The 14,318-nt window shown below is 45.0% G+C and overlaps 1 protein-coding gene across 1 annotated transcript; it reads left to right on the top strand.

The window, feature by feature from the left end:
* Positions 1 to 6,522: 6,522 nt before the first annotated feature.
* On the top strand, positions 6,523 to 13,349 carry LOC121007950 (serine protease 27-like). The gene is made up of 5 exons (XM_040440216.1): positions 6,523 to 6,596; positions 8,106 to 8,337; positions 8,436 to 8,707; positions 12,294 to 12,463; positions 13,074 to 13,349. Exons 2-5 carry the CDS (start codon positions 8,108 to 8,110, stop codon positions 13,347 to 13,349), a joined length of 948 nt encoding a protein of 315 aa, XP_040296150.1. The 5' UTR covers positions 6,523 to 6,596; positions 8,106 to 8,107.
* Positions 13,350 to 14,318: the final 969 nt, after the last annotated feature.

Genomic DNA, 14,318 nt, shown 5'->3' with positions numbered 1-14,318 from the left:
TTGGAGTGCTGGGTAACCGGTTGGGGCTCAGGAGAGGATGGACCCATGAATTGTTCTCGGTCTTACATGAAAAATGATTGTGTCCGGGCAGAACATATGACTTGTAGAGCTGAGCCTTACGTCTGCTTCTGGGTCATCTCATATCAAATGCTTCACAATTCCAAAGCTGCAAACTTCTGTCTGGCACCGGTTCTACCAAAAGCAGCATTGGTTGGTGCAGGCTGTAAAGGGGGCAACCATGGCTGGTGAAGACTAGAGAGGTGAAATTAGAGGGAGACACCTGAGACTGGTGCACTCAGAACCTTTACGTGAAGGGCACGCTCCCATGAAAAGGGATTACCACAAAAACCTTTCATGGTACCGTAATGTCCTTTCCATCTGTCATTCTGGAAGGATGGGCCACTCAGAGGTCATAATTGGAGATGTGCAAATTTCACAAATTTCCTTTCAGATCCAGTTCGAATGATTTGATATGGGTACAAATAAATCCCCCCAAATAGAAAGTGCTCCAATAGCCCTGAAAATTGGGATATAACACCCTCTAGTCTCCTAGGAATGTTTTCCCTCCCCAAGCTTTGAAATGCAATGACACAATAGTAAATGATGGCGGTAACATACAGCGTATTTAATATCACACCGAGCCGGCACATGTGTTCTGCTTCTTTATATTTCACAGCTTCCAAATATTGTCCCTTATCGGGGGAAGATGGTGTTATGGCTTGTTCTGAGCATCCAAAGCACCCAAAGATTCTCCCTACTTTGGGAGCAGCAGTGCAGTATGGAACCTGACAGCAGATGTGCCACAGGGGTAGTACTAGTGGCATCAGAAGGAGTGGCAGTGCAGTACCACAGGGGTAGTACTAGTGGCAGCAGGAGGAGTGGCAGTGCAGTACTACAGGGGGAGTATTAGTGGCAGCAGAAGGAGTGGCAGTGCAGTACTACAGGGGTAGTACTAGTGGCAGCAGAAGGAGTGGCAGTGCAGTACTACAGGGGTAGAAATAGTGGCAGCAGGAGGAGTATCAGTGCAGTACTACAGGGGTAGTATTAGTGGCAGCAGGAGGAGTGGCAGTGCAGTGTAGTGATCGTTTTGGAACCTGGTACCGTCGGATCCTGTGAAGTACTATTAGCTCTTTTAGATATATGGAGACTTGCAAGTGTAAGCAACCAGCACCGATGAAATAAGACTCGTGTACAGTCTGCTTCGTGTCCAAGAAATTCTGGGCTAACCCCGCCCTCCATGGCACATGGCTGCCCAATAATATTTACAGATAGGCAGGTACAATCCACCTCATGCCTTGACCAATAGGAATACATTTCAGAAAGGTAGACATTTGCACACTTCCTGAGAGTGCCGGTGGGTGGCGCTCAAACATTCTCACCATCCGCTACCACACCCAGAACACGTGCAAATTCTTCTAAATGAATCAGCCTTTTATTTAAACAGATATGGCCCTAATCGGACAATATCTATTTAATTCGGTACAGATATCCTACAGACCCAAAGTGAACCTCTGTTAGACATTGTTCCGAAAGGGGGGATCAGTCCCTGAGGAAGGTCTTTTAAAACAGGGTCGACCAAGAAAGGTGATATAGCATTCACATGGCCACCAGTCCCACCAACCAATATTTTGTAGCATGTTGGGGCCCCCATGGTTCAATGAGACCGGCATCAGTGTGCTATACCCCACCGTTGCTGACGAGGAGCCGCTGGCAGCTTTCACTAAGAACATTGCTCTCAGACCCAGCAGCCATTAGATCCCCCTCAAACCAACGGTGGCGGCTTTCACATGGGGAGTAGGGACCAGAGTGCTGATTTATAGAATTTCCCGTGCAACGTCGTGACCCGATCACGCTCCTTCATAACCGTAATCCGGTCAGACATTACACAGGGAGGCATATACAAAATAAACCTACATAACATTCCTAACCTAAAGAGAAAGTCCACTATAGTCATCCTATGCTAATAAAGATTTCCACGACAGCAGTACTACAGGGGTGGTACTAGTGGCAGCAGGAGGAGTGGCAGTGCAGTACTACAGGGGTAGAAATAGTGGCAGCAGGAGGAGTATCAGTGCAGTACTACAGGGGTAGAATTAGTGACACTCCTCCTGCTGCCACTAATACTACAGGGGTAGTACTAGTGGCAGCAGGAGGAGTGGCAGTGCAGTACTACAGGGGTAGAAATAGTGGCAGCAGGAGGAGTATCAGTGCAGTACTACAGGGGTAGAATTAGTGACACTCCTCCTGCTGCCACTAATACTACAGGGGTAGTACTAGTGGCAGCAGGAGGAGTGGCAGTGCAGTACTACAGGGGTAGTACTAGTGGCAGCAGGAGGAGTGGCAGTGCAGTACTACAGGGGTAGTACTAGTGGCAGCAGGAGGAGTGGCAGTGCAGTACTACAGGGGTAGTACTAGTGGCAGCAGGAGGAGTAGCAGTGCAGTACTACAGTTTTTTTTTTATTACACTTGTGTATACCCTGCACATGTAGAGGCACTTTTTACATATATTTACATTTAGTCGGAGAGTACTGGTTGCCTGCTCTTGACATGTACATTTTTTATTTTGTAGGCATTTATTTTCATAAAATTTAGCTTTTATTAGTCATTTAGTTAATATATATATAGTGAGCACTTAAATCTAACCTACTGATTAAAACTCTCTATAGTAGACCCTTTGTGTGCTGCGTTGCTGTTAGCTTGTTTCTGGTGCCGGCTAGTATTACAGTAACAACGTGTTAATGGACAATGTGTCTTTTTGCTGAGTGCCTATGTGTACACCTTCTAGGCTTACTGTAGTAACACTGTTGCTTCCTATACTGCCTGCTGGCTTTTCATTATCTGTAGTTACTACAGATATATTTATTACCAACAACGCCAATCTCAGTGCAGACTGCCCGATCCCCTGAAGACGCCATGTATATGGCGAAACATGTCGGGGGGCAGTGATTAGCTTTTTAGATCACAGCAGACCCGGAATTAGTGTGCAAGCTACCGAGTAGCCTTTAGGCAGCATAGTGAGGTAATGCGCCGCCATGAGAAACTAAGCACAGTCTTTGAATAGGCAAATCAAAGCCTATAGCAGTCAGCAAGTGTAGCGACCAAACAGCTACCATCACAGTCACCAAGCTGAGTTACATGATATATCAATGTGTCAGTAACTACAGATAATGAAAAGCCAGCAGGCAGTATTGGAAGCAACAGTGTTACCACAGTAAGCCTAGAAGGTGTACACATAGGCACTCAGCAAAAAGACACATTGTCCATTAACAGCTAACAGCAACGCAGCACACAAAGGGTCTACTATAGAGAGTTTTAATCAGTAGGTTAGATTTAAGTGCTCACTATATATATATTAACTAAATGACTAATAAAAGCTAAATTTTATGAAAATAAATGCCTACAAAATAAAAAATGTACATGTCAAGAGCAGGCAACCAGTAGTCTCCGACTAAATGTAAATATATGTACTACAGGGGTAGTACTAGTGGCAGCAGGAGGAGTAGCAGTGCAGTACTACAGGGGTAATAATAGTGGCAGCAGGAGGAGTGTCAGTGCAGTACTACAGGGGTAGTACTAGTGGTAGCAGGAGGAGTGGCAGTGCAGTACTACAGGGGTAGAAATAGTGGCAGCAGGAGGAGTATCAGTGCAGTACCACAGGGGTAGTACTAGTGGCAGCAGGAGGAGTGTCAGTGCAGTACTACAGGGGTAGTACTAGTGGTAGCAGGAGGAGTGGCAGTGCAGTACTACAGGGGTAGTACTAGTGGCAGCAGGAGGAGTGGCAGTGCAGTACCACAGGGGTAGTACTAGTGGCAGCAGGAGGAGTAGCAGTGCAGTACTACAGGGGTAATAATAGTGGCAGCAGGAGGAGTGGCAGTGCAGTACTACAGGGGTAGTACTAGTGGCAGCAGGAGGAGTGGCAGTGCAGTACAGAACATGATGGAGAAGCAATAAAATACGCTTACTGTGCAGTTATTAACTGCAGAAAATTTCCAACAGATTTTTGTGGAAAAAAGACACAATTGCACAGTGTCCGGTGCAACTATGATTCTTAAAATATCACCAACCAGTAGATTTTTTTAAATTATTATTTAGGCTGCTACCTGGCTCCTGCACATAAAAAAGAGTACTATGTCTTTAAATGGATGTGCAGTGCAGCAGAGTGTGTATGCATGTGAACAGCTCCAGCCCTATAAGACACCCAGTACATTAACTGGCCCCATCCTGTCCCTAATGATAAAACCTGACTTTCTACCTAGTAGTCCATAGTATCCATACACTGTCCCTGCAGGACCCTATAACGACTGGCTTGTGTGTATGATTGGACACATCCTACCGAATCAGTGCCTGAGCTCAGGGGTGGACCGGCCACGTACCTTACAGGGAACTGTCCTGGTGGGATGCTGGCCAGGGGGCTGCCCGAGCCCTCCTCACAGACACTGGTACAAAATGATCTGATGCTCCAAGCCAGGGCTCAGCAACCTTTGGCGCTCCAGCTGCTGTGAAACTACAACTCCCAGCATGCTTGGCTGTTCTGCTAACTCCTATAAAAGTGAATGGAGCATTCTGGGAGTTGTAGTCTCAAAACACCTGGAGTGCAGGAGGTTGCTGATCCCTGCTCTAGGCAATAACTAATGTCCGAGCATCAGATACTGATACACCTGGCCAACGGCCGCAGGGGCCCTCCTGAATTCAACTGTATCTCCGTCCTCAGAATGGTGATAGGGCAGAATTTTATGCTGCACTGTAGTATTTGGTTTTGCTGAAGAGGTATATTCTTCTGTAGTACGGTACTGCAGGCCCTGCCCACTTCTGTTGTCTCTGCCTACTTGTGTTGTCCCGCCTAATGTGAATTTGGACTTTTCTACAATTTGGGGCACTTTTAGGTTTTTTTCCACCCCCTCCTGAGCTCACAATATCATCTGAGCTAGCAGGGAACCTAATAGACCGGCCAGTATCCTGCCTCCTGATTGGCGGTCAGGTTGCCTGAAGAGCATTGTGGGGGAGTCCACCAGCTGTGATCCTTCATCTTTATCCTCCATGCCCTGACATATTCGCTAGTGTACTGAACTGTAAAAGTAAAATGGCGGACACCGCTTTCCACAATTCGTCAGAAGCAAAACAACTAAACAAATCATTTTTCTGGAATTTGTAATGAACTCAATTGAATTAGAATCAGTTCACTCGTCTCCAGTTACAGCGAAGAGGCTCTAACAAAAAGTCACCAAGCCGTGAAATAAACGAAGCAGCCTGATTAGGTGGGCACAGATGTGACCCCTCACCATGTATTACAGCATGGTATGACCACTGAGGTCTACAGAGCTTCACTATGGCTCCTCTTCTACTTTATGGGACCATATTGTACCTCTGTCTGCTATTAATACAAAGGCATATGTATGTTCGTTCTGCCAGAGGCCACAATAAGAAGGCCCTCTGCCCTATAGGGTGGAACATGTCTGTGTAGGCATTGACTGATCACCTTGTTGTTGGGTAGAGGGTTCCAGGTTTCCACTTAGATTCAGAACCATTCATTTCCCCATTTCCTAGACGGAACATGGTATCCCGACACTCTACAGGAAGTGATGACACAGATCATTGACAGAGCGACATGTGACCAGCTCTACCATATGTTCTCCGACATCAGCAGCAACCAGACCATCATCCTAGATGACATGATATGTTCTGGTTACACAAATGGAGGCTTCTGCCGGGTAAGTACGAGTGGTGCAGAGATGGGCGAGGCTGCTGTCTTCCATTGGACCCACCTGTAGGTGCACGGCGATCGATAGCCAGGACCACATACATCTGCCCATGCTGAAGACTTCCACTTTATCTTCCACAGTTACATAGAGATCTGGGATATTCACACTTGCAGAACTTGTACAGTAAATTATGACGGGTGCTCCGCCCGCTGCCCTGTGCCCTCCAGCAAATGGAGGACAACAAAACTTAGAACAATTGGTGTCTGTAGACGAAGGGGGGGGGGGGGGTAACTAAGGGCTGAAGGGCCAGGATGGAAAAGCCCCCAGCTTGGGCCCCAGCACAACTTCTCCTCCTTATTGCCGGCAACAGCTTTTCTTAAGTGAGCCATAGATGCAGCACTGGCGCCGGTGATTGCAGCGCACTTACATCCGCTCTGATTGGCGCCCTCCACTTCCTAAACGTCGGCTGCAGCATCCTAGGTGTTTGACAGGGGGCGCCACACCACATTGCATTCTTTGCAGTTCTATGCATGCACCTGCTCTCTGGTGTCAGACCTTCAGAATATTCACCTTCCTTGGATCCACCCACCAGACTAGGATGATTCCATAGGATGACATTTTTCACTAATTTCACAAATAATGACCTTTCTGTGGAAATTGCTGCCATTTGTGTCTTCCAGGGAGACCCCGGGGGACCTCTGGTGTGTAAAGTAAACGGTGTCTGGTATGAAGCGGGCATCGTAAGTTGGGCGAAAGGATGTGCTTTATCTTACCTCCCTGGGGTGTACACCTTAGTACCGGCCCATGCAGCATGGATCCAGAGCTATGTTCCCGATGCGACCTTCATTGACCTTGTAGACATACCCCTGCCTACACCGACGAATTCTACACCAGAAGGTAAGATGTGGACACCACTACTCAGGCACAATCCTGTGGAAAGTCATTTACAAGAGCCTTGGACCAGACACCTTCTGCATCCACTGTGCAAGCTCCACACTTCTCTTCTAAACACTTTGGGTGTCATTTATTTAAGGGGTTGTGTCATTTCAGAAAGTGGCATGTAATGTAGAGACCGGCGCCTCTTTATAACAGCACCAGCTATAGGGCTTATTAAGACCAGCGTCTAAAACACTGGTCTTAAAGGGTTTGTCTCACTTCAGCAAGTGGCATGTATCATGTAGAGAAAGTTAATACAATACATTTCTTAATGCCCATGTCTCACGACCATGAGAGTGTGCATAGACTGGCACTTATTTCTACAGTGTGCAAGCACGACCACCACTGCTGGATTACAGGGTGGTCGTAACCATGGAAAAAAGAAGTGTATGTTGCATAAGGCAAGTTCCAAGTTCCAGCCCACTCCACGTCCACTATTTTTGACCTGACGTGAGTGGGGAAAAGTCACAGATTGCAGCGCAATCTGTGCCAGAAATACGCCTACTGGTTAGTATTTCTGGTTAGTATTTCTGGTTAGTATTTCTGGTTAGTGAATGACCCCCTTTATCTTACAAAAAGATTACAAAAGAAACAGATTTTTTTTTTTACATAACCACAATTTCTCCAATGAATTAAAAATGTGGAATAGAACAAAAAGTTTTTGTGAAGTGGAGGAAGAAGATTGAGGAGATTGAGATGAGAAGGAGATTGATATAGTCCATAGAGCCCACAGCGAAGTGGTGGCTACCTCCAAGTCAGGATCACTGTCCTCACGGAAACCCCCTGAACTCCGGAAATCTCGGAGAGACAGATTCCCAGTTGAGCTATTACGGTAATTCAGGGAGGTAGCAGAAGTGTGTAGCATGTAAAAAGTGCAAGTGGCTCTATTGGGGACCCAGGTCACTCTTGAGCTGGCCATAGATATTAAATGTACATTGGTGGGATCAGCAACCATCTAATGCGATCTCCAAACCCTCTCCTGATGGCCAAACCCTCCTCTGTTACTAATGAGAATACATGCATGCTCAACTGAGCCGATCGTCCATGTGCATGTCAAGATAAGGAGAGATAGCTGTTGGTTGAACAAGTGTTTGGCCAGCAGCTATTTCATGTCTATGGCCAGTCATAGTCCACCCTAAGGTCTTGCTTTTGCTTCCTCTGGAATTACATAGGCTGATGGGTGGTTTGTTACCCATTTACACCTATAACATTGATTGCATGTAGATGTGACCGAACTTCTGAAGATCTGTTTTTGCAACATTTTAGTTGTGGGTGGATGTCCTGTTATGGAGATATTGGCCATGATATGGTGATGCATATTTCAGCCTTCATCGCCTTGTAATGGCCTATATAACTCCATAGGAAATTCACCTTCAGCGTTTTTATAGACAGTAAGTTTGCTCACCTCTACGCAGCTGTTCATTATCATCTTTGTTGTAATAATTTCATGTCTGTATTATGTTATTCCAGTAATGACTTCTCCGCCCCAGACCACTCAGTTGAAGCTCAATTATACCTCAACCTCACCCAGTAATTATGTTTGCGGCTCTCCGATGTTCAGTAACCGAATTGTAGGGGGCATGGATGCTGTGGATGGAGAATGGCCCTGGCAGATCAGCCTGCGGTACAAGGGATCTCATATCTGTGGTGGGTCCTTGATCTCTAACCAGTGGGTCCTGACTGCTGCTCATTGCTTTGGATAGTAAGTTTTACTCGTGACCATGTGTATTATTTCCCACAAGACACCGAATACTGGACCCAAAGTGTCTATTCCTAATATGTTTCCTATGTTCTTCACAGCTCCATCAACCCATATAATTATGTTATCGTGGCTGGGGAATACCAGCTGTCCATCTCTGGTTACCATGAATATTATGCCTCTGTAGAGCGAATTATAATTTACCCCACATTTGCTGGGGCAGGGAGCAGTGGAGACATTGCCCTTATCAAGCTGACTGACCCTGTCCCCTACACCAACTACATCCTGCCTATCTGTTTACCATCTTTGTCTGTCAGCTTCCCGACTGGTTTGGAATGCTGGGTAACTGGCTGGGGGAACACTAGATCTGGTGGTGAGTCTTCGTTTATTACTTGTTCCTCAACTGCTGTGGTTTTTAGCAAGAATTTCCTAAATACTATCTCAGTCCATATATACCTCAATTAGAGATGAGCGAATCGAAGCTGATGAAATGGAATTCCATCCGAATGTCAGGAAAAATTTTATTTGCAGCGAATGCGAATTTCCTCGCGCTTCGTGGTAATGAATTGCAATTTTTCCTAAAATGGCGGCTACTCGTGTGAGGATTGAGGACATGGGGCTGGGAAGGCGGGATCACCCAGATTGACATGCATGCATGCAGCCAATCAGCAGCCAGCCAGCCCTGTGATGTCACAGCCCTAGAAATACGGAAGCCATTTTAGATTCTGCCATTTTCCAGCTTTCTGAGTGCAGGGACAGACGTGAGAAAGAGCTAGGGACTTCAATTGGAAAAACCTCACTGTGAACAAAAAAAACTGAAAAAATTACTTACAAGTGCAGGGAAAGAGTATTTGGGGATCCAAATAGCCATTATACAGCTCTGTCATTCCAGAAATTTGTTCTTGGGGTGCAAGTGCTGTGTTGAAAAGCCTTTAGTGGCCTATATCTGTGGAAAAAGTTCACTTCTGCAGTTATATATGTTGAAAGCGTACAGAAAGAAAAATATATACGCACTTTAGTGGTGCACTTATTTCTGCTAAAAGTGTTTAGTGGCCTATTTCTGTACAGAAAGAAAAATATATTCTCAGTTCACTTCTGCAGTTATTTGTGGTGAAAGCGTTCAGTGTCCTATTTCAGTACAAAAAGGAAAAAAATGTACGCACTTCACTGTTGCAGTTATTTGTGGTGAAAGCGTGGCCTCTTTCAGAACAAAACGAAAACTATATACGCATTTCACTTTTATTATTATTTCAGTACAAAACAAATTTTAATCAGCGTTCAGCGCTGTAGGTATATGCGGTAAAATCTCCATGATCTCTCCATGATAAATCTGCAGCGTGGGGGCCCCGTGTGGCTTCTACAAACTTTCAAAATAATCCTTCAGCGGGGCAAATAGATGCCGGATGACCGGGACGCTCCATGACCTTCCCAGGAGCTGCTGTCGGGAGCAGCGGTTCATTTATGAGATGTCCGTATAATGCGGGGGGAATCCGAAGACCCTCTCCATCTCCGTGCTCGATTATATGTGGTAAAATCTTTATTGTCGTTTTTCAGTGGAAAAACAAACTTTTTTTCAGCGTTTAGCGCTACAGTAATATGTGGTAAAATCTTTATTGAAGTATTTTGGTCGAAAAACCAAAATTAATTCAGCGGTCAGCGCTGCGGTTATATGCGGTAAGATCTTTAGTGACGTATCTTGATGAACTCCAAAGACATACTGATAGGGACCTTAGATTGTGAGCCCCATTAGGGATAGTTAGATGCAAATGTCTGTAAAGCGCTGCGGAATATAGTAGCGCTATATAAGCGCATAAAATAAATAAACGTTGTGACTCTTCCGAGCTCAAAGCCATCTTGACGCTTTGTCTTCTCATTGTCTGTAGCTACAAGAGGCCTGTTCATGCCAGGCAGGTTCCCCCAGAAGTATCTTGATCAATCGACACTCATCGTCATTGTGCCACTCTGTGGCCTCCTCCTGATGCTGCTGCCACCTCCAGACTCTGTCATTGTGCCACTCTGTGGCCTACTTATGCTGCTGCCACATCCACACTCTGTCATTGTGCCACTCTGTGGCCTCCTCCTGATGCTGCTGCCAACTCCAGACTTTGTCACTGTGCCACTCTGAGGCTTCCTCATGCTGCTGCCACCTCCAGACTCTGTCATTAGGCCACTCTGTGGCTTCCTCATGCTGCTGCCAACTACAGTCTTTGTCATTGTGCCACTCTGTGGCCTCCTCCTGATGCTGCTGCTGCCGAAACCTCCAGTCTCTGTCATTGGGCCACTCTGTGGCCCCCTCATGCTGCTTCCATCTCACCACTGTGTCATAGGGCCACTCTGTGGACTTCTCGTGCTGTTCCCACCCTCCCCACTTCATGACTGGGCCACTATTTTGGCTTTTGGCCTGGCTGACATCATCAATTATTTGACCTTTCTTCTGATCTGTCAGAAGGAAAGAAAAACTATCTGTGTAGCAGCTGTAAGGCCTGTATGGTCCCATCAGAATTGGTTTATAATTTGGTAGCCAAAAGCAGGAGTGGGTACAAAACACAGAAGACATGAAAATATTCCATTCACGTGTCATCTCTGTTTTGGATCCACTCCTGTTTTTTTTGGCTTTAGCAATACTGATGGATTACTGACCAGATGCTGACCGAGTGAAGGCAGACGCTCCACAGACAGGATCCATTTTTCGGGGTTATTGTTCTGACGGATCAGAGAAACGGCAAAATAATCTGTGACGTCAACACAACCTTACTGCTGACACCCTCTCCACTCTGTCGGGGGCTCTACTTGTATCGGTGTTTAATAGAACAGGCTCTGTAGACATCTATGTGGAATCAGCTGACGACGGTGTAAAAGGAGCGCGCTTCTTCTTGGTGCTAACATTGACCTGTAAGGCTGAGTCACACTGGAGTTATTTGGTCAGTTTTGGCCCCGTGACTGCCCTAATAAGTGCAGTGCGCAGTGATTCTAAGAGCGACGCCTGTCATCTGCAGGTCATACGAACTCACAGTATTATTACTACCACAGCAGACTCCCTATTCGTGTTACTGCAAGGCACTGTGTTGTACATCACTATAAAGGATCTGCAGACAGGAAATAGCCATTTTTTTTACGTAATTCGCTGCAAATTTTTCCGAAAAATTAGGCGAACCGGACTTCGCTCATCTCTAATCTCAATGTCAGTAATGAGTAGAAAGCTCCTCTGAGTCTTCTCTGATTCTAATAAAACCAGTGGTCTGATGGCGAATGCAAAATTGAGCAAAGTTTATGGTGGACGGTCTTTCCATGAGTCAAGACACTGTGGCTGAAATATCTTTCTAGGTTATACACCCGGAATTAAATCCCAAACCCAATACTTACTTGGGGCTTTTTCTATTTGCTCTTGTAGCTCCATCTTCTGGATAGTGTAAATTTCAAATTTGCAAATTTATAAGGCAGACAAATTGTAAGGCAGACCACAGTAAACTCCAGTCATTGTTATAGAAGGTGAAAGATGTTCTCTGTGTTGACAAATCATATTAATAAGAAAGTCCCCTTGACAATAAGCAGCTCACAAAGTGTCTCCTTGCTGAGTCCCCACCAATCAGTTGTAATATGAAGAGGAATCTGCCGGTAAGTGATCCGTTTCCCTACAGCACTATCATAGGAGATCTGGCACAGATCCTCCAGAGAGATGGATGTTATTTGAAACCATTCTCTGCTCTGACCATGAAATGAGGATTCAGTACACAGGACCCTACACTTAGTCGGGTATTGGAAACTGGGTTTTCTAAACTACACCAAACCTTAGAAGAAATGTAGAAGAACCACTAGAGGAGAGGTCGGTCCTTTCATCAATACTAGAGGGGGAAATATCAATGTTTAGAACTCAATTCTACAAAGAATGGTTGCAGTTGTACAATGTAATAGTCATGTGTAGATAGATGAGCCTCACAATGTCTTATGTAACACCACAGTGAATCTACCGTATCCTAAGACTCTTCAAGAAGTGATGACCCCACTGATTGACTACAAAACGTGTGATGCTATGTACCACAAAAACTCTATTGTGAATGCGAACACCAGCATTATCAAGGATGATATGATATGTTCCGGGTACGAAAATGGAATGAAGGATTCATGCCAGGTACACAGATTTATATCTTATAGTAAATTAATAATAAATAGGCTGGCACACACTATCCAGTACTGTATGGATAAATGCAAAAATACTACAAAAAAAAAAATCCTTGTGATATACAGTATATAAAATTTTTATTTATTTAATTACCCCTGTAAAAAGATAAAAAATCTATCTCACATAATAACATTAATAAATAAACCTATAATGGCATCTATATCGTTATTCTACCAAAGCCGTGAATAAAGAACCAGAGAATGTTCATACGTAGTTTTAATAAATCAAACTTGAGCCCAGATTTATGTCTTGTTCTTCCTTTTCATACTCCTGAGAAGTCACTTAACAGCTTTCATAGCTGATGGGCGTCTATGGAGAGGAGAATTGTTTATTGCTTGACTTTTCAGATGATAAAGCCAGAGATGAGGTCATACGTGGAATATCTAGCTTGTCTTTCCTTCTAGACAATATTCTCCATATGTGTTCTGATGACATCTCAGTGTTTTGGTTGTTTAGTGCTGTGGACAATGCTGGTCAATGACTTACACCGAACAATTACTCAAGACAAGATGTCCTCTCAGCAGGCCAAGTGGTCACCAATTCTGTCTTTTTCCCTCAGGGAGACTCTGGAGGACCTCTTGTGTGTAAAGTAAAGGGTGCATGGTACCAGGCTGGCATTGTCAGTTGGGGCGAGGGATGTGCTAAACCTTATCGTCCTGGAGTCTACACTCTCACTACTGTCTACAAGCAATGGATAGAAAGTTACATCCCAGAACTTAACTTCATAAACCCGGGTCCAACTAAAGCTCCAAATGAAGGCTCCAAGCTGCTGGGTCAAGAGATGACGACTGTGATTCTTCTTGCCTTAAGTTTAATGTTTTTTCATTATGTTTAAAAGAAATGCGTCACCAGAAAATGGCCTATTATTAAAATCACATTTTTATGTTTAAAATATTTTGTAAAATTGTTTGATGTTATTTTTAATTTTCCATGTTCATATCTATATTTAAACAGAACCCATGAAATCCTGCAGTTTCCGCACTGGCCACTAGGCCTAATAATAGGTGCCACTTCTTGGTCTGTACAGATCACTTTACTGCAGTTACCTGCTTATCTACACACAGAGGTGATATCATTACAGGAAGGATTAGAATGACAGATAAGGCAGGATAGGGGATTGTCAATCCTTATCTACTCCACCTCCCTGCACAATGACCTCTGCTCAGGTCACAGAGCTAGAAAACTCTCCTATAAAAGTCAATGAGGTCCCCACCTGACCATTGTGTCTATGGACCATGGGGCTGCCGTAAAGCAATTTTCTTAATGCTTTCTAAATGCTGTTTAGAACAGCTCAGGCAAGATGGCCGCCCCCATAATCATGTACAAGATGGTAGCCCCCATAATCATGTACAAGATGGCCGCCCCCATAATCATGTACAAGATGGCCGCCCCCATAATCATGTACAAGATGGCCGCCCCCATAATCATGTACAAGATGGCCGCCCCCATAATCATGTACAAGATGGCTGCCCCCATAATCATGTACAAGATGGCCGCCCCCATAATCTGCGCAGTATATGGGGGTCTGTTTGCGCAGTATATGGGGGTCTGTCTGCGCAGTATATGGGGGTCTGTCTGCGCAGTATATGGGGGTCTGTCTGCGCAGTATATGGGGCCACACACACCCTCTCCCCCTGAAGAAGCTTTACGCGAAACGTGCGTTGGGGTATCCGGTTCACCACTCAGGTATTCATGTAATGGCTTAATTGTGATTAGTTCAGTATCTGTGATCCATGTACTGTGTATGTTTGCACTTTGCACTTTGCACTTTTTTGTACTGCTTTGGATCCCCATCCTATTTTGT

Source organism: Bufo bufo, chromosome 7 (genome assembly GCF_905171765.1).
Source record: "Bufo bufo chromosome 7, aBufBuf1.1, whole genome shotgun sequence".
NCBI lineage: Eukaryota > Metazoa > Chordata > Amphibia > Anura > Bufonidae > Bufo > Bufo bufo.
This window is presented reverse-complemented; position numbering and strand designations above follow the sequence as displayed.

Excerpts from the sequence above, each read along its gene's own strand:
- LOC121007950 (XM_040440216.1), top strand. The coding sequence starts at position 8,108 with ATGACTTCTCCGCCCCAGACCACTCAGTTGAAGCTCAATTATACCTCA. Across the intron at positions 8,708-12,293 it reads GGGGAACACTAGATCTGGTG|TGAATCTACCGTATCCTAAG; the intron begins GTGAGTCTTCGT and ends GTAACACCACAG. Across the intron at positions 12,464-13,073 it reads GAATGAAGGATTCATGCCAG|GGAGACTCTGGAGGACCTCT; the intron begins GTACACAGATTT and ends TTTTTCCCTCAG.